Below are 20,049 nucleotides of genomic sequence, written 5' to 3' on the forward strand. Positions count from 1 at the left end.
CAAATCTGAAAGAGGGAGCAGATAGAGGAGACTGGCTCTCATTACTCAGTCACGAGAACCAGAAGTCCTACAGCAATGAATAAAAGTAGGGTATTTCTACAAACCCTCACACAACAAAGTCAGGGTAGGAGGAGCACCCACCTTACAGGCAAACCATTTCTCCACAACTATGGGAAAGAACAGCCAGTATGCACCAGAAACCACAGTTACCTAAGAGAGGTTTCTCACCTTTCTAAACAGCAGGATTACCCAACTTCTTTCAAAGACATTCAGGTACTTTGTGGAATAGTTTTTGCAGTTGTTGCTCACAACAAAAAACTATGGCTTAGCTAAGAGAACAGGGTAACAGCAGCAAAGATAACAGCTAAGTAGAACAGACAGGTAAGATTATGTTGGCTACCTCAAAAGCACACCTACTGCAGAACACAGACCGAATCTCTGGATATAATTCCCTGCTAGGCTGCTCTGTCAGTCAAGAAAGGTTAAATATTTTCAAAATATAAGTTAGGTTACCTTTGTGGTAATACAAACTGTGTGTAGACTTAATGAAAGATCAAAATTCTCTGCAATTCTTATTAGGCAATGAAGTTATTTCCATGAACATGAGAAACCACTGTAACCAATTAATTGTTCTGCAATTAAAGGAAAAGCCCAGAGAAAGTCAAAACCACTTGTCTGTGGTGTACCTGTAAGTACACTGACACCTCCTACAAATAGCCTACACTTGCAGGGCATGGGTGAAAGGTAGCAACAGCTCTATATAATACAAAAGGCATTTGCTGATACAGTATTTCTATGGTTCAGGAATCCTAAATACTTAGTGAGGATCACAACTACAATGCAGAACAAAAGTGCAGAGACCAACATGACAAATAAAAAGTTATGATGCTGGAGGAAAAAAAAAAATCACAGAAGACAAAATATAACACTTTATTAAAAATTAGTGTTCCATTTCCATTTAATGCACTGATAAAAGAGAAACCACTTTAATCAACAGCTAATATGATTACTGCATTAACTAAGTATTTTATCCATAACGCTGACCCTTAAAAGTTAGACATATAAAACAAAGTCTGATGCTACAAGAAAACAGCTTGATCACAGAATGTCAGTTTAAACAAGATAAGGAATCATACTTGCTATCCTCTGGATACAAAATATTATAGAAATCCAAAGTCCTTTACTATTATTAAACAAATTAAGCTTCAACATCCTTCTGAGGTTGGGGAGGGTCATACAACCATTTTATTACAGATGAGGAAAAGTTACGCACACACAAAAAAACTGACTTGCTGTATGTCACTGAGTTAGTGGCAAAGTTGGAAACAGGACTCATGCCCACTCACTCTTAATAAAGCCTCAGTTATCCTAACAGAACGGATGGTGTGAAATTTGTCTGTAAAGATTTAATGCCAAGGATTGTCAGAGGATATAATCTAATTGTGTGAAGACAAGGACTGCTGGGCCAGACCATTCAGTTAAGTTAGACTTCATCAGTATTTCTAAGAGTCAATTGTGTCTGAAAATTAAAAAAAACCTCTAGAAATGTCTAATAAAAACCACAATAAGCATTGCCTGTTCCAAGCAGAATACAGCTTTTCAATAACACCATAGTATCGGTCCCTCCAATGTGCTCCCAGTCTCAGTCAGTGATTTTTTTTATTTTAACCAAGAAGTGTAAGAGAGAAAACGTCAGCAGAATGGAACGTTAAGATTGGATAAATGTCTCCTGTTCCAAAAACTAAATGTCAAGGTGTAGGTTAAACATTTAGTTTTGTCTCGGCATTTATCAAGCAGTTGGAGGCTGCTACCCTGCAGAGCTCTCTCTTTTGACATTATTGCCTAATTAACACTGATACTGAAAAGCTGTTTAACATAAGACATTCACTCAAGGCACCAAGTTTCCTTCTCTGTAGAAAGACTGAGGCTCTTTTGCAATATGTGAGGACCCCATTACGGAAACATGCAACCCTTTATTACAGTACTTGTATATAGATGTCAGTTACATGTTTTCCATTCGTTCCCAGTCTGCTAATGTAATATTTGAATGCACAAAAGTTCACGTAAATTTAGGAGTGAAGAGGACAGTAAGGTTTCAAAAAGAGTTCCAGCAGCTAATGAATGCTGGCTGATATAGTTAGAATTCATACATTACAAATGAGGCAAAAAGGCATTTCTTCCTCCTAAAGGCTACTGTAAATTCACAGGCGCATCAGTAAACACATCCATTGGTGATGGTCTATGTAGGAAGCCATTACAAGTCGCTTAACTTGCAGACAAATGCATATAATTAGAAATGTATATTGTCTTAATAGGGATCATATTTTGTGATACTTAGGAAGTATCTTAGGAAGCACTCTCTCTAGAAGTGGACAGCTCACTACAAATAAGTGAATGCTCCAGTTCAAAACTGCATCATCCTTTTCAGTGCTGCTTTTTTTCCATGATACCAGGTTGTAAAAATGTGTTCTAGAATGTCTAGGATGTCCTCGTCAAAACAATTTACAGCCTTTAATTAAGTAAAGGATGATTAAGATGAAAATGAAAAGCATGTGTTACATCAAAACTACAGTATTCGAAATTATCAGAACCTGGTAGTACCGAGACTGTATAAATCAACATGCCATGATTTTGGTGGAAAGGACATTAACATCCTGCATTGGAGCAGTTCCAGATAAACAGGATTCTTAAGAGAAAATGTAGTGTTCTATCACTTGTGTTAGAAAAACGTTCAACCCCTGAACTGTGTAAGTGATGGCTGCATCCATGTCTACATTTAGACTTGCTAAGACTTCATATAAATTATCCAATTATGTAAGCACTCGGGTAAGAAGACATTCCAGATTTTATCAGAAACCCTAGCAGCCCTACCTAGGGAGGGGATCTCTAATACTATAATCATTTTAGCCTTGTGCATGTCCAGGTAGCACACATCCCAGAACACACCCACACAGAGGATTTCCTGATGTTCTCCCATTCCTATCTGTCCACCAGTGGAGGGAACTATAAAACTGTTAGTCAAACCTAACCACAGGTATTTAAATGGGATCTCTCAGCCACATCCTGAAAACCTTATCAAGACAACACCAAGACCACAGTTTTGAAATGTCTTCTGAATAGACAAAACTTTAGTGTTTATGCAATTAGATTTTACTCTGGGTAAAGCTTACAGAGTGTTCCGTCCACAGTGGCCAAGCATTGTTTAACATCATTCCAAACATGATTCCAATTCTAGTCACATCTTAATCTAAAAACAGATGTTTTGTGATCAGTACTAACTGGGGGTAGAGAGGGAAGAATGAACGGGGCTGAGAGAAGGTGAACTGAAACGGATACCTATGAACGTTTAAAAACACTCATAACTGCTTACAGTTCTTAGTGATATTCCACATTCCACAGGTACGAAGAAGTTATTTTGCACTTTTTAAAAGATGGTTCTCAAACCCAGTTTGTTTCCAAATTATTTAATCTAAATTCAAATCAGAAATTAATACTACTTGTTGGCTGTGGGAGACATGGAAAAGAAAACCAACTAAACCAAAACACAGACTCTTCTCTGCTTCTTACAACGTAATAATGAATCCTGGGAGTACAGAATCCAACCACGGAATAAGAGCCTCTGGACTAGCACATAGATCTGACACTCATTCTCTTCCACACACTCCTTCCCATGCCATAACTCACCAGAGAAAAGAAATGTGAAGATGACATTTTTCTGCTTGTAACTTCTTCTTAAAACAATTTTGCAAAGCTACCAGCATCACTTACTTAACCTGTTAACATTCACTATGATAGTGACAAGAAAAAAAACAAACCCAAAAACATTTGCCAAGAAACAGAAGTGCCACGCATGAATTTTAAATGGCAGTCTCATTTGTTTCAAGATTAAAAAAAAAGGACAAGAGAATAAATCGAAGCTATTAAGTACATCACAAAGACCCTATCACTACAGGCTCTGCTGGTAGCTTCAAAGCGCCCACCACAGTGTAATTTAAGTAGTATCGGTGGAGGGAAAAAAAATAATAAAAAAAGTATCCACATCACGCTCTAGTAGAATTAAAGAAAAAAACCCACAAAAGTCTTTGTCAAAACTAATCCCAGCAGCTGTATTTTCACTGGCACAATAGAAAAACCAGCTGGAAAACAACTACTTACAGAAAGCAATAAAAAAGAAAAGAGGTTATTAGACTTTTAAAGAGGCCTTTCACAAAAAGGCAGGTGCATTACTGTGGCAATGCTACTTCCTGAATGTGAGGAGAATTAAGTGAATGCCTGCCACGTGCAGAGGTCTGGCTAAGCAATAAAATCCTGAAAGTTTGAAGCCATTAGTGTTTTCTTACCAAGCCTCATCAATGTCATTTTCAAAAGCCTAATTGGAAAGTACAAATAATTTTTTTGTTCCCTCCCCTGCTTCTATTACTAACAAACCATCTACCATCTTAATTCTGCTTAGGACTTCACTGTATTAATTTGGGATGATTTTCTTGTCAGGCTCTTGCAGTAATCTGCTTTAAAACTTACAGGTAGACTTGGCACTGGTCAAAGCAGTTCAAGATCAGCCATCATGGAATCTGAAGCTTCCATGTTCATGTATTAGACAGGAACATAAAAGCAGTTGTGGAGCACGCTCCACCGCTGTCACATATCCATAGCTGCCAATGAACAGCCATCAAGTAATAACCGTTTATGACAGTGGTAAAATTTGAATCTGCAACCTACAGCTGAAACATACAAGCACATTTAAAAATACAGCAACACCTTTTCATACTAAACTTGAAACTGTTTCCAGATACCCAGTTTGCAGAGCAGCCTTGACTCCAACCTTCTGAAAGGCCCTTTACAACTAGCACCCAACCAAGCACTCAGAATAAAAGTGATTCTTTCAGTTTAAAATTCAGGATAAGCCACCTTCCTCCTGTGTCCAAAGCCTCTTGCAGCTTCATGTTAGAACAAGACTTTTATGACTATTCTTCTCTTCGCACTTCAACTTCTATGCTCTAGAAGGGATTCAGAACATGAAACTTGAATTCACCCTTCAGTACGTGAACATTATCTAGCATTATAAAATGTTGTCTGACTGTAATTTTTCCCCTGTTGGTTGCGAAATTTAACATCAAATAGCACTTTTGGACCACATGAGGAAACTAATGTAAAACTAGTTCCACAGATTACTATTGTTTATACGAACAGGATTATACTATCACAAGCCTAAACAATGGCAACCCTGCTGCAATCTATTCCTGAAGTTTTCTTACTTGAGGAAGTTTCTTCCTTCAGCATAGCCATTTCTCCATCTCCCAAGACAAGTCATTACATATATATTTAGATTTTCAAAGTTTTCTCATTTTTCGCAAGGGGAGTTTTTTTGGTGACTTGGACTCTTACCTCTTCGGAAGAGCTTGCCTTAGAACTAACGAGTTTTAAAGACTGCTCTTTCGGAACACAAACTTTTGCATGCGTACTAGCGGAAAGAGGGGGGAGAAATCACATGTGCAGTGCAGCTGACTATTGGATAGCTAACCATTTCCTCTGGGGGTTATCAGGTGTAGTGTTTGCTAAGAGTAGTCATGTTCAAGTTCTCTCCACCCCCTCTTCAGTTAGCTTGATTTAAAAACTGGAAGTTCCATTATACAAAACCCTAAAAGGGCAGGTATCTGGAAAAAGATTTTCAAATCATGCCATCTCATTCAGGAAAAGCAGTACTTCTCACAGGAAGTAAGAAAACCGGCAAGTCACCACATACGCAAGAGCAACCACAAACTGTCAGAATTGGAGCTCCGAATTCAATTCCTCATGTGGCATGAAAAGGGGCCAGTCTGTATTTGAAGCACACGGTGCAAAATTAACATCTTAGTTTTCAAAGCCCTTGGCCTTTAGTGTTGCTTTGTGTGCACAAATGCCCATTTGCTTCTCTAAGGAGCAAAGAAGACAAATGAAGATCAATCCACAGTCCAACTGATCCCTCCCTACTTGATCTCCCTCAAAGAATATTCATACAAGCCTTGACACCAAACCCCTTCTCCTCGATTGATGTGCTAGTGGCCAAGCTGACGGTCATCATAGGTGCTGTATCTCTTCACATGGATTCGGCGCACTCGGTCACGAAGTTCAAAACCCTCATCATCCTCACTGTGAGATGCCTGGCTTCGGCTCCTGCTTGTGGCTTCCAGCAGAGAGTTATCAGGAACCCGTGGCGTTTCATAAAGTAAGACATTCAGCGTTTCCTCATAAATTCGTGCCTCAGGGAATTCAACCTACAGAAAACAGTACATGTCCCTTTCCTGATCTATATAACATGACTGGAACACATGCCCATAAGTAAAAAGATACTTGAACCATAAAAAGACACACACTATGACAGTAAAACAATTGTAAATGAGAAAGTGAGCAAAGCAGTCTAATTCCTAGTAGAGCATTACTCCCACCACCAGCTCACTGCCCTAACCTCCTCTTTTAGATTGTTGTAGAACGGAATACAGTATTTCTGATTCCTGAGTGCTAATGTTGGACTCTGGTCACCTTACCTGCACCACAGCAATTCAGAAGTTAACTCCTCAAGTTAGGGAAACTCTGTAGACTTATCGAGCTAATCATTATTATATTTTCACACATGTAACCCATCTCTTTAGGACATACTGTGCTTGAAAGCAAGTCTTTAGGTAAACTTTGCAAAATCAGAGACGAGAAGAATCACTGGAAATGTGGTGAAATCAAGATGGGTTGATTATTGGGAATTTGCACTCCTGTGGAACTTTTTTTTTTTTTACAGATATTCTATAGTTTTGCACATAAAAGCAAAGTGATAATAAAAATATCATGTTTCTAAACAGTGTTTGTGCTGAAGTTTCCATTTCACTAATTTCATCCCATCCATTTCAGTTACTCAGGTTGGGACAGATCTTCTCCTTTTTGGCACGTATTTTCCAACACTCTGGAGAAATTTATACTCCCATTTAGTCCAATTACATACAATGATTACATCAGTGCAAGTGAAACACAGTACAAAGTAACTGCAATGAAGTAAACTTATATAGGTGTAATTAGGAGCCGAAATAGATCTTTGCTTCATTTAATTAGAGAAGAATTTAAAGGCATTTACATGCTTTAGGGACACAAAGTCAGCTTTAAGAGACTAGTGCTAAAATGCATGTGCTTTCAGAATTACCATTCTTACTCTTTCCTTCTTCAAACCTGCTATCATATTGAGTCTTCTCTGAATTCTATCTAGTATGCAGCATCTTTTACCAAGACACCAGCTCATCCTGCAGCTCCCTAAGTAGCAAGCCACCGTACTAATTCTAACATCACTGACCATCAATTCCAGTCAATATTCAGGACAGTTGGTGTCAAAGCCTTTCCAATAAGTGATATTGCTTGCCCCCTAGCAATTTGTCTTAAGTTACATAAAATCTGTATCTTTCTGCGATATATCATCAACCTGATTTTTCTTTAAACAATAAGAGACAGGTGGGTAGAATCCCATTACCTTGGTTTGCTTCTTCTCTGTAGCATACACTATAGAGGTACAACAGACTTCAGCGAGTTTCCGCCCCTGTCCATAGAAAGACCAGCAGCAGATTTCATCCCCTATAACATCCTTAATGAAGAGAACTCTGCCATTGAAACGGAGAGAGAGCTTGTCAAACAGTTCTATGTTCTTCAGTAAGTTGTCATCTGAGTTACTGAAACACAGCAACAAAAGAAGGGATACAGTTTTTGTGGGTTTTCCACTAGCCATCTCTACAGAATTTATATGCCAATTCCACTACAGTTTTAAGCATCGATCTAACTGCAGAATACAAATAAGTAGTGACTCATTGCCATATGCTGCCAAGAAAAGAGAGGGTAATAGCCAATTCAGATACAAATAGGATGCTCTGATCCCCATAAGCAAACACACCAGCCTTTAGAGGTCAAGTTATATAATTAATAACGACAGCACAATTTCCCAAATCGTTACACAACTATCTACAACTATCTCTTGACTGACGCTCAAGACGATTCAATCACATCCTAACTGCAGTTCTCTTTAGTTTAGTAACAGCAGAAGTCCAAAGAGTCAATGCATGTTAGAAGGCCAGTTAAAAAGCAAGGTGTTCTACACATAATAGTAGTGATACCATATACAAGTTTGTAGGGTAAATACATTATTTAGGAAACTAAGTTTTATTGGCAACCAATGCAATGTAGGATCTTAATTACTTTTCAAAGCAAGATCTAGATGTTCCAGGGGAAAAAAATACATTGTATTACAGCTTTAAAATCAAGTAAAGCTATCATAAAGCTATTCTTAAGATTTAAAATATTTTACTTAAATAACATCATGACAAATCAATGTCCTGTTTGATTAAGTAAAAAAAAATACTAACCTAAAAGCCTCATTCCTCTGACATTAGCTTGAACACAGCTGTATTGAAAATAAGAACTCTGTGCCCCTTTGTCTCTTTTTATAGGTGGCTGGGAAATTATAGGTGGATATATGGAAATTAGTGAACGTATTATTGCCTAGACAACAAAGCCGACCTCGCTAGCTTTCACAGTAAAATTCCTTAATCTTTGGTCCCAGAAGCTCACGGTTCACACCCTGCTGCCAAAAAAAATACCCAGAGACATGACCTTGTACTTTTGTACACAGTATCTTAACTTTTGCAAGTTTGGCAGTAAGGCTATGAAATATTTGTGAATCAAGACACTGCTAATAAGAACAGCTGACTGGGCTTTACATAAATTACTTAGTCTGAGAAGTATTTCTGTTCAGATCTAAATCAAAAAAGCATGATGTGCAACCAGACAAAATCTTCAGCTCGCAAGAATCATTTGATAAAGCAATCTGGGATTCAGCAAGTGACAAGTCGCAGGCTCTATCAAGTGGCAGAGCTGGGAAAAGAATGTAGAAGTCTTCATTATTATATCACACTGACAACGTAACCGAGAAAGATCCTTTTATACTGTCGATTAGGAAGAATAGATGGAAAAAAAATAATCTCTGCTTGCTAGCAGCCAGTGTGGAATTTAAAATAAAGATGCCTCATTTAAACGCCATCAAGGCATGCAGATTCATGTGCAAGGAATAATTAGAACCCTACAGCTAGTTGAGATACCAGCACCTCCTGGTATCTAGGATTCTGTTGCCTTCATTACCAGTACATTTACATTTCCAGACCCGTGGTGACTAATGTGCTATTCTGTGCTTGCTTTAGCATCACTGCTGTAAGCTAAAGGGTAACTCAGGGAGGAGTGCAATACGACTGGCAGATACAGAATGCAGTCTGCTGAAAAACAGGCTGCTCTTCAGCACTCCCGCAGGTAGCATTTCCTGACTACCTGAAATATCATGATTGTTAGAATCCATCTCTCTGACAGATAGACAATCAGTTTGTCTAGAGAAAAAAAGCTGCCAAGATTGCATCTCAGATTGAAAAGGCCGAAAATGAGGATTCTGCATAGCATAAAGGATTACTCACATTGCTTCAATGACTGGTTTGGGAAAATCCAAGCCCATTCTGATAGCATCATAACCAAGGGATCATGATAGCTACAGCATAAAACTAAATAAATAATGTTACTTTATACAGGAGGAAAGCCAGTAAATTCTTGCCCTGGCCCTATCTGGGTTGTTCCTGAGCAGAACAGATACTTTTCTTTGTAACCAAACAATTTATTCATTTAGAGGCACTGGAGGTGCTGGAACATAAAGAATTTCTGTAGGTCACAGTGCTGGCAGAGGTATATGCAGACTCAAAAGCAAAGCTAAATTGACAAGGTACAGATCATGGCAGCATTAGCTTTGCATTGATGAGGTAACACCAGTTACCAGTTTGCATTGCGTTACCTAAGTTACATCTAGTTTCAGCCAATATTAATAGCCTCATCGTTCTTCTCTCTTGTCCCTTGTTTCTCTTCATTTCTCTCACACAACTGAACTCTATGCTAGACTTCAACAGATACAGTTTGTTACGTTCTCCCCCCATTTAGATTCACATCAACCAAAATTAACCATACACAGATACATAGAAGAGGACTTTTGTAAGTCAAAAAAAAAACCAAACAAAAAAAAAGTTAGGTCATACCACATCTTCCTCCATTCCCATAGTCAAAGGGAAACTTTCCCATTACAGTGGGGAAAAAACCTGACATACCTGGTGTAGGAGTATTTGTTGTTGCTTCTATTATAAAGCAGCTTAACAACAGGCTATTGGGAGAGAAAGAAAAGAAGCAGAAAAGGTAAGTTCTGTGTTTGAATACGTTTAGCAAAAATTCAGTTTCTCACTGGATAGTTGCAGAAAAGCAGTTACTTTCATTGATGATTCTATCAGTCTCTCTTCTTCTTTTGGAGATGTGATAATAGGGATGCTACAGACAGGCTCATACAAGTCTTTCTTGTCCTGTTTTAAAGACAGAAGAAAGAGAGGAAATAAACTCAAGAGAGATAAAAGCTAAAACTAACATCTACTGCTGATGTCTTCTCCAACCCCTCCAGTCATGTTCCCAAATCCTGTGATGCAAAGGAAAATGCTCTGCGTTGCTATAGTAACCACACAGCGTTACCTTGATCTGCTACCCAGAAACACAGCAGAGAGATTTCTTATCCCCAGAAGGCAGCAGTAATTGAAATATTGGGATGCAGGTGGATGCCCTTCTTAGCTATAGCAAGGACTCTGAGCTCAAGTGATATTTGGTTTAAGTGGGTTTATTATTCCATCCTTTTTTGAAGAAAAGGATAGTAAGAGTTTGTACTAGTTTAATCAACTCAAAACACTGCAGTATACAAGAATATCAGCCACTATGAACTGAACATTTGGCAAGAACAGCATGTCACCAAAACGGACTTCAGCCCCTTGCGATACAAAAGCAACAATCAAGAGCATGTAGTACAGTCTGTGACTCCAGATTTCTCGTGTAGCAAATTAAGGAAAACTCAATAGCTAATAGGAAAGCCTTAGAACATTTTGTTTTTAGAAGAAAGATTTTAAATTTCAAACCAGAAAGAAAATTGTCAGTGTGGCTTTGCATTTATTTCAGTGCACAGAAGCGTATTGAAACGAGTTCGTGAGGCATTTATTAATTACTAAGTTTTGTCCTGCAAGAAACATTCATTTCACAATCTTAAGACTAATAATAAGTTTTATATATATTGCATCTGGGATAACTTTATTAAAAAGTTGGCAGAACAAGCTGATTTCAATCAGCTGAACTCACAGGGACTAGTGATGTGAATAAAGCTACTAAGGGCTTACAATTTGCAAATAGTAGTAGTAAACTGATACAAAGAAAAGTCCTTAAAGTAATCAGTGGTTACCATATAGGTCTTTTTCTCCATTAAGATTCAAACTTGGAAAAAAGTTACCACGTTTTCAAAGATTCAAACCCATTCTCGCCCATAAATATTATCTAATTAGAAGTGACATAACTTGGGGAAAATTTAGACAAACGCCATAAGGTCTTTTAGAACATATGCTCAAAATAATCATGTTTATTCAACCAGTTTCCTTTAAATTTCTGGCTTTTATTTAATTTCACACAAGCGGAATTAATTCACTATCTATTTCCTAAATAAAATCTAAAAAATAAAACCCAGAAAAGAACCAGTCCCTCTATTTAAATGGCACATTGTGAATACAGTTTCAACTTTATTCATCCTCCTGGCATCCCTGTGAAGTAGGAAAGTTCTACTATCCCCATTCTGAGTGGGCAGCTGGACAACTTCTGTTTCTTACCTGCAGGGCTGCTTGACACATGTCTACTAAGCCCTGAATGAGATAATATTTGGCTTCTGCCATCAACTCTTTGATCTCCTGTCTGTGTTTTGGAAGTGCAATCGTGTCATCTCGGAGATAGTTTAGAATTGTTCCAAAGTGCTTCCCACATCGGTCTATAAGGATCCAGCCTGAAAAATAACCATCACATTTTAATCACCTCAACACTAGGGGGCAAGAAAAAGCTCCTCAGAGAAGTTAAATAAGCCTAGTGTTTCCTGAAACTGCACATGATACGCTTCCCATTTCATTCTGTGGAAGCCTTTACTGACTTTGAGCAAATTGAATTTGGTAACAGAACAGAAACTGGCAGCGGAACCACTCATTTGGTAACTCCTGTATGTTCTCACTACTTTCCAGCACCCCAAAAGAAAAGCCTCAAGCTAAAAATACTCGGCTTCCTATCACAAGACACTAAGTTTGCCGCAGGAATGACTGTGCTGTATCAATTGATCAGTCAGTGGGCTGCCTGACCAAAATTACTGTCTGTGCTTCGTCTTTTCTGTAGTAGGTTCTGATTAAAGGAATGGACCTTTTCAACTACTATAGGAAATCACCAGTTTACGTCTATTTAACTGACTGCCCATGCCATTCAAACCTATTAAAAAATAAAAAAATAAAAATAAAAATAAGAATCTTATTGTTAGGTAGGTTTCTTTCATTTAGAGGCTTGTCATATTCCCAGCAAAATGGGAGTGTGCTGTATTTGTATGGGAATAAACGTATTAACTGCTGCTACAGTGTAATGCTGGGCAATTAGAAAATTATCACTGAGAAAACCCAGGAAAGACTAGAAGAGAGAGTTCACAAATGTTTGCAACGAGCAGAATTGGGCTCAATTCTGTGGCCTAACAAGAAGAATTTGGCAGTTTTGCAACCATGTCTTCTGCTATTGTTTGGAGTTAAAGAGAGAGAAGTGTTCCGAAGATGGCAAAAGGTAGACTAGCCCAAAAAAAACAGTACAGGAAAAAGGCTGTTCTAGTCTCCAAACAGGAGCAAAAAACAGGACAGAGACAGACCAGGAAGGAGCAGAGAGGGGACACAGCACAGGAAACAGTAGTAGACAGACAGTTCTTGCAATTTTAAAACATCCTTGATGCCACATTCACTAGGAAACAGGATGTCTGACCTGCTGGCAAACAATAGCCGTGTAGGGGACACACAGGCAGAGGGTTTAATACAGTGACAAACCCTTTCCATAATGTGGAAGGCAGGCAAAAAAACATCAGTTAGGTTAAACCACTGCTAGATTCTCCAGCTGTAGCTGTCGGAACACGAACCTTATCCTCCATTCAGGCTGAGGCTCTTATACAAAACTGCTGGACTAAATGGATTTAGTTGTATGTATCACTCAACAAGACCCAGCCTACTCAAGGGGAATTTGGTTTAAATGATATGCAAAATCCACAAGGAGCCGTTTCAGTTTAAATTGATGTAATCTGGGCATGCGGAGGAGCTTTCACATAGGAGTGTTCAGAAACACCAAGAGGTTAAATACTTGCCAACCTCTCTCAGCCTCTTCTCCACAGCGCCACAACCCTCATTCCTAAGGTGTCACTTTGTCCTGGACTACTAAAAAAAGGAAAATGAAAGCACTCATAGGCATTGCTGATATCGGTCTTCTTACTTGTTCTACTCTCTATAATGTACTACAGATTTTTTAATGCCAATATTCAGTGTCCAGCAGGAGCTGACATACTCCTTGACTGATGGCTAAATACTGTCACGGCATCATAAGCCACAAGTGGAACATGCTACTGAGAGGAGGAAAAAAAAAAGCATTTTCAACACAGCAAGCAAGGCTATTCTGAGTTTTAAAGACAAAAACTGAATGTCCCTCCCCACATATGCATTTTAAATGATGCCACTACATGACACCACATAAACGACAACCCACATACTGTCTGTTCAGTCTTCATAACAACATCAATAATCTGCATACTGGCTGTGATTGTACGAAAGAGAAACAGTCCTTCCGCTAGTTAATTTTAGTAACAAAAACCCACATTTTTATAAAGAACAGAGGATCGTTAGCGCTAATGGGAGTTGGCTGCCTAATGTTCCAAGCTATTTTTGGAATGTATCTTTCCCTACATCCTTAACTGAGCGCAGTCCTAAGATAGTTAAAAAACTGTGACCAAAACCCAGTTGGTTTACAAAATTCTCAACAACAAGAGACGTTCCCTTACCTTCCTTGTCTGTGAGCACTTCCATTCTGCCGCTGAACATGGCCTTAAGCATTGTGTCATGCCTGGTCAGTACTTGTACTGTAGTGTAATATAAAGAGCCCCCAACATTTAGTCGCACATACTTGTTACCAAGGCTGCCTGCTTTGAAGCTGCAAGTTTTGGGCTTGGGCCCTGCAGCTGGACAAAGGGTGGTGGTTAGACATGTGTCCCCGGACATCTCCTTCTGTAGGTAGATGACAACCCTGCAGAGCGTGGGCTTGACGGATTCCGCCGTGATTGGTAAAGAGTCACAAGTCACCAGAGGAGGACGGCAAGGCAAAAGCGGTCATAACCACTGGGCCCTGGAAACAGAAATGCATGAGATCAACACAGAAGCCTGGAATTTCCATTTACAACAAAAACATGAAGCCCACAACAAAGATACACTTTCAGTAGATTCCTACACATCTACACGCATTCTGACGCGACAAGATTTAGCTGATTTTCAGACAACTTACACAGCAGTATAACGGTTGCTCAGCACCATGCAGTCAAGTTACAGTTACATTACTGTTAGTGAGGGACGCTAAACTTTTCTGGACTTCCTGTTATTTCATCTGCAGCCAACACTACAAGCTCTATACAATACCGCAGTCCAAGTTTAAACCCTAGCTGGAATGCTGCTCCCTCTCAACTTCCCCAAAGAACGCAACTCTTTTTGTGCAGAGCTGAAACACAATGGAAGAGCTTTCTGCCCTTCCTTCAGCCAGGCGGGCAACTCTGTGCGTGGGGTTTGGTGGTGGTGGTTTTATTTTTTAACAGGAGATATTTGTACATGTCTCTTCCAATGCCTCCACATTGAAATGCTGGACCATAACATTCTGTTTCCTTGCGACTCCATTCATACAAAACTCTTCTTCCTCCATCCTGGAATGCCGAGCAGTCAATGCAGTTTTTATTTAAAAAAAAAAAAAAATTTCAACACTACCTTCCCATCAAATATGTCCAGTCTTTGGAATATTTGTCTCAATTAAAAAGCCAGCGAGGCACTCAGACAGTCACTGCTTCTTTCTCTCCCCGGTGTCCCTATGCTTACCTTTCCATCGACAATAAGCTCAAAATGGAAACAAACAAATAAAAGAATTAAACTCTAATGGGACAACTCTGAAGTCTTTTAACTGGAAAAGTAGAAATACAGGTTTCTTGCCTATCTTTCTAAAAATTATTGTTCTCAAAAACCTTTTGCTTTTTTTTTCTTGTTGTTTTTTTAAAATTCTTTCAGACTACAAATATCTCCTCCCTTCTCTGTTCTGTGCCTATGGCACATGAGTAACCTTTTATAAATATAATAACCTGCTAATTATATTGCTATTCTTCCTACACCCCTTTTCCTTCTCACCCCACCTCAGCTTTCAACATAGAAAAAACCCACAACCATCCATCTGTACAGCAAATTACTTGGCAGCTACCGATGCTATCTTAAAATTGCCAGAGATTTGAATAACTACTGAACTTAGAACAACACCTAAAATATAACGTTATTCTGCAATTCCTAACTCAATTATTCTAATTAAGCAGACACTACAAACAATGTCTGTTAAATAACCAGCAAGGCAAATATCGTGCAGAGCATCAAGACACAAACCAATTCTAAGAATTTTAGTGACAAAAAAAGCTCAGTTTGTCTACAAATGCTTCAAGCGGAACTCCCACTACCTGCCACCATCCTTTACTGTCACCTAATCATCATTAACACAGTAGCAAGCTTCAGCCTACATCCCAGCAAGGCAATTTTCCAGCTACATCACTTGAGTCAAGTAGCCCATGAGCGAATCTAAGTCAAAGGCAACTGCACGCTTCCTGTGGAATTGGCCAGAAAAGTACCTCTTGACTGCTAAGCAAGCAGCAGCAACCAAAAAGCGTGTATTACAGTTGTGGTGTTATACAAGAAGTTCATTACTCAAAGCAGCTAAGGCTAATAGAGAATCAATCAGAAATTGTCCAAGCGTTGTAACACAGTTCCTCCTAACTAGTCGCAGGCGTTTACTGTCATCCATCACAAATAAGTAAATCAAGACCAGAAGTAACTACACCTCGTCTGGCAGTTGAGCCCTTTGCTAACAATGGAAGCATGCCTTAGGTCTGTACCTTTGTCATCGGTCTCCTGCCTTGCTTTGGCCCCTCAGCAGTCCCTTCTTTAGGACAAAAGCATGTTTTTAAAGACAGCCAGACTGATTCTGTAACAACAGAGGAATCCAGGCACAAACAGGACTCTCCAGCTTCAACAGCGACTGCCTAAACACATTCATCAGAGCTGCGTTTTCAGGCAGATACACCACTCCACGCCGTTACTTCTCCGACCCAGCAGGACGAAGCTCAATGCCAGCAGAACCCCCTGCACGGCCGACCCAAGCAGGAGTAAGTGCTATCACTCCAACGCGTTCATTAACTAATAAGCTAGGAGGCTTTTGTTGTAAACAGTAACATAACCTTTAATTACCCCCATTAACACAAGAGACCATTTTCTCCGTCCCTTCCTTCCTGCCTTGTGTGGGAGGCTACGGAGGACACGGCACCAGGAAATGGGCCCTGCTGAGAATTACCATAAAAAGGAACAATTTTAGCAGCTCCAGGCAGACCCCCCCCACCCCCGGCCCTTCCACACGGAGCCGCCCGCGGCCGCGCCCGCCTCTGCCCCGAGCCCCCGGCCCGTCGCTGCTTGACATCCGCGGCCTTCGCGTGTCCCGGCGCCGCCGGGCTAGAGCGGCGGGGCAGGAGCGGCACCGAGGCCTGACACACCGGGGACGGGCGGCCCCCCCCCCGCGGGGCCCGGGCAGGAGCCTGAGAAGCAAACAGAGGCCGGCCCGGCCGCGGGACGGCTGCGGCGGGGCCCCGGCGGGCGGCCGGGAGGCGGCCCAGGCCTACAGCGCCCGCGCCCCCCACCCGAGAGGCGGCCCGGGAGAGCCGCGCCCGCCCCGCGGCCCCGGCGCTCGCTCGGTCGCTCACTCACTCACTCGTCCGCCCGCCGCCTCCCGGGAGCCGCGGCCCCGGCGCTCGCTCGCTCACCCGCCCGCGGCCGCCCCGCGGCCCCGGCTGAGCTCATTTCCTCCGCGCTCCACTGGGAACGGGCGACCCGGAAGCGCTTTTCCCGCCGCCGGCACTACGGCTCCCAGCGTGCCCCGCGGCGCCGCCAGCACTACGGCTCCCAGCGTGCCCCGCGGCGGGCGCGGCCTGTCGCCGTGGCAGCGGGGCGGGTTTGTCGCCGTGAGGTGAGGGGTTCCCCGGAGCGGCGGGAGGGCCCAGCCCGCGGTGAGGAGAGGCGTCCCGCTCCCGTCGGCGCCGCCGCTGCCCGCCCCTGCCCCCGCCATGGCGCAGGCGGCGCTGGGCGCGGCGGGCCTGCACTTCGACGAGCTGAACAAGCTGCGCGTCCTGGAGCCCGAGGCGGCGCAGCAGACGGCTCAGCTCCGCGAGGAGTGCAGGGCCTTCCTCGACAGTGAGTTCCCCCCCCCGCGCTCCCGCCGCCCCCGCAGCCCGACCGGTGCCTGCCCGCGACCCCTGAGGAGACGGACCCGGCCGGGCACCGGGGCCGCAGCTGCCGGCCCGGCCGAGCGCTGCTCGGGGAGGGCCGGGGGGCAGGCAGGGGTGCAAAGGGCTGTTTGACTCCCGTGGGCGCTTGAGGGCTTTTCTCTCTTCGTCCCCCCTTCATAGCCTACCTAACACCGCCGGAAATCTTAAAATGTACTCTAAAAATATAAACCTCATCTAAAAATTACAGCGTGTAGTAGAAGCATTGGTCGTCTTTAGGGGTGTTTTGAATATTACTTGACACCTTTTTTTTTTTTTTTTTTGCAGAAATAGTAGAATTTCAAAAAATAGTGGGTAGCTTAATTGAACTTGTTGATCAACTGGCAAAAGCTGCTGAAAGTGAGAAGATGAAGGTACTGTGCAATTAGCTACTGGCTTGTCCTGTACTCCACTCTGTACTGCGCATGAAAAACCAGATCTCTCCCTGCCACCTTTTACAGCACAAGCATCTCTCGGTCTCATACAGGCATTTCCATGGTAGTTAATATTTGTCTGTCTGCAATATGAAAGCACGGGCTTTTTAATTGATACTAACATCTAGAAGACTTCTATAGGCGCACTCCGTATTGCATTACTCCTGCATTTAACAATCCTACTGCTCCTGCTTATCTATATATTTGCACATAGATAGAGCATGTATTTTTTAATCACACCATTGCTAGCAGAACTTTGTCCTCAAGAGGCAGGAGGGGCTCTGGGAGAAGGAGGAGAAGGAAGGCTACCTAAAGACCAGATCAGTAAATAGCTCTATAACTGCCTTTGAAATTTCCTTTATTTCTATGTGTCACCAGGTGCTGTGGGGTTTTGCCATGTTTATTGTGGAAATAGAAATTAATGTCTAGCACAATTGTAGATAACTACTTTTCCCCTTATTTGTTCTGGGGAAGAAATTGTAACCAGAGCTTGTCAGTCTGTATGAGCAGTCACCAGTGATCAGTCCGTATTTCCAGAGGAGTCAGTGACTTCTGTTCCTTGAGTGCCAAATGCCTTAATCTGCCCAGCCTCCACAGGGGCCGTTTGCCTGTTCTACCAACTGTTCACTATTCAGATGTCACCCTCCTTTATTGTGAGTGTGGCTGAAACGCTTCAAAGTTGACCCGCTAGCAGGGAAAGGGGTTAGGAAAAATAAAAAATCCCAATACAACCACATCCCTGACCGTCCTGTTTTGACAGGCCATTGGCGCACGGAATTTGCTGAAGTCTATAGCAAAGCAAAGAGAAGCTCAGGAACAGCAGCTTCAGGCTTTAATAGCCGAGAAAAAGATGCAGCTGGAAAGGTAAGTTGACCAGTGAACGTTGTGCTAAACCATCTGACGCGGGCTGGGTGCAGCTGGTAACTGTTTGGTTTTTCTTTCAGATACCGAATAGAGTACGAGACCCTGTGTAAAATTGAAGCAGACCAGAACGAATTCATTGACCAATTCATTTTTCAGAAATAGAGGATTTTGAGATAAACTAACTTGGAAACTTGACCGTTCCAGAATCTTGAGAATTTCAAAAATATGCAATTTTTCACTGTGTATGAATGAATAGATGGTTTGTACCAATGGGAAGCGTCTTTTAATTCAGTGTGAATTACGCTAAAAGTGGCAATAAGGAGGGCTTTCTAACAGATGTAAAGACTGTTCTATCCTTTGATTTTATAAAAGTTTTGTACAGTCAGTAGTTCTAATTCAACTTATAGTTGAATTAATGCTACTGTTGCTATGTTATGTATCTCACTTTTTGAATTGTACAGCTCTTTCAAAGAAATTGGGAAATAAATTATTGTTTTCAGACTTTCTGGATATACCTGAAGTAGTTGCTTCTGCTGTGTTATTTTTGAGCCTAAGAGTTCACAACTGCCTGGACACTCATAACGATTTTCCTGTATGTGGTATTTTTCACGTCTGTAAAGACACAAAACGCAATCAGCAGCAACTTTTATCAATACTGACCACATTATTTTTTTTGTATGGAGATAAAAGGAAAAAAAACAAACCAGAAATTTATCATCAAGAGAAGACAAAAAAGCAGAAAATACGGCAGCATTAAGAACACTAACCTGTGCCTGAGGTATGTCCCTACGGGCAGTAATATTAGTGTCACGTTCTTCCACAGACGCTATTAGCAATAGAACTGCAGCCCGGAGAGACAAACCATGCGAAGCGCACGGTGACACCAGCAGCGTGTATAAACTATAAATATGAATGTGACATTTACAAACTGAAGGCCTGTGATCTAAAAATCAAGCCTCATGTTGAAGTGCAAATAGATGCGTTTTATGTCTGTCTGGAGGCAACCAAACATGGAAATGTGGCCTTTTCAAAGCCTGCGGAAGGCTCGTGTTTTATACCAGGGAGGTCTTGAAATACACAGGCAGAGACCGAAAAGCCACCTCAGTGACCTGTACTGTTACACGGGTGCCCAAGTTTGATTCGTGCAGATCAGATTGAGAATTTAAAAAAAAAAACAAAACAATCAAAACCCAACAAATCCGAACCCCAACCACCCCAGAATTTCTATCAGTAGGGGGTTGTATTCACCGTAACGTATGCATC

General features: G+C 41.5%; 2 protein-coding genes across 4 annotated transcripts; one reads left to right on the plus strand and one right to left on the minus strand.

Annotated features, from left to right (window-relative positions):
* Positions 1 to 911: 911 nt before the first annotated feature.
* On the minus strand, positions 912 to 17,082 carry TNFAIP1 (TNF alpha induced protein 1). 3 transcript variants are annotated; one of them, XM_063340902.1, is made up of 7 exons: positions 16,991 to 17,082; positions 13,946 to 14,286; positions 11,718 to 11,887; positions 10,296 to 10,385; positions 10,140 to 10,192; positions 7,487 to 7,682; positions 912 to 6,254 (listed from the first exon to the last, which is right to left on the minus strand). In XM_063340902.1, exons 2-7 carry the CDS (start codon positions 14,160 to 14,162, stop codon positions 6,036 to 6,038), a joined length of 945 nt encoding a protein of 314 aa, XP_063196972.1. In that variant the 5' UTR covers positions 14,163 to 14,286; positions 16,991 to 17,082; the 3' UTR covers positions 912 to 6,035. The 3 variants fall into 3 exon arrangements, with proteins under 3 accessions (XP_063196972.1, XP_063196971.1, XP_063196970.1); XM_063340901.1 differs by having other exon boundaries at positions 16,939 to 17,066; XM_063340900.1 differs by having other exon boundaries at positions 16,915 to 17,046.
* A 53-nt stretch (positions 17,083 to 17,135) lies between these two features.
* Positions 17,136 to 19,298, plus strand: IFT20 (intraflagellar transport 20). Its single transcript, XM_063340908.1, has 4 exons — positions 17,136 to 17,417; positions 17,777 to 17,862; positions 18,683 to 18,786; positions 18,867 to 19,298. The coding sequence occupies exons 1-4, from the start codon at positions 17,291 to 17,293 to the stop codon at positions 18,946 to 18,948; spliced, it is 399 nt and encodes a 132-aa protein (XP_063196978.1). The 5' UTR covers positions 17,136 to 17,290; the 3' UTR covers positions 18,949 to 19,298.
* Positions 19,299 to 20,049: the final 751 nt, after the last annotated feature.

The sequence above is a fragment of the Chroicocephalus ridibundus genome, chromosome 7, assembly GCF_963924245.1.
Source record: "Chroicocephalus ridibundus chromosome 7, bChrRid1.1, whole genome shotgun sequence".
In the NCBI taxonomy this organism is placed as follows: domain Eukaryota; kingdom Metazoa; phylum Chordata; class Aves; order Charadriiformes; family Laridae; genus Chroicocephalus; species Chroicocephalus ridibundus.

What these genes read in the sequence shown, in the direction of transcription:
- TNFAIP1 (XM_063340902.1), bottom strand. Translation starts at nt 14,162, where the DNA reads ATGTCCGGGGACACATGTCTAACCACCACCCTTTGTCCAGCTGCAGGG. An exon ending in TGTGTCAAGCAGCCCTGCAG is followed by an intron (nt 10,386 to 11,717) that starts GTAAGAAACAGA and finishes TCTTTAAAACAG; the next exon opens with GACAAGAAAGACTTGTATGA. An exon ending in AACAAATACTCCTACACCAG is followed by an intron (nt 7,683 to 10,139) that starts GTATGTCAGGTT and finishes GCTGTGTTTCAG; the next exon opens with TAACTCAGATGACAACTTAC.
- IFT20 (XM_063340908.1), top strand. Translation starts at nt 17,291, where the DNA reads ATGGCGCAGGCGGCGCTGGGCGCGGCGGGCCTGCACTTCGACGAGCTG. An exon ending in CTGAAAGTGAGAAGATGAAG is followed by an intron (nt 17,863 to 18,682) that starts GTACTGTGCAAT and finishes CTGTTTTGACAG; the next exon opens with GCCATTGGCGCACGGAATTT. An exon ending in AAAAAGATGCAGCTGGAAAG is followed by an intron (nt 18,787 to 18,866) that starts GTAAGTTGACCA and finishes TTTTTCTTTCAG; the next exon opens with ATACCGAATAGAGTACGAGA.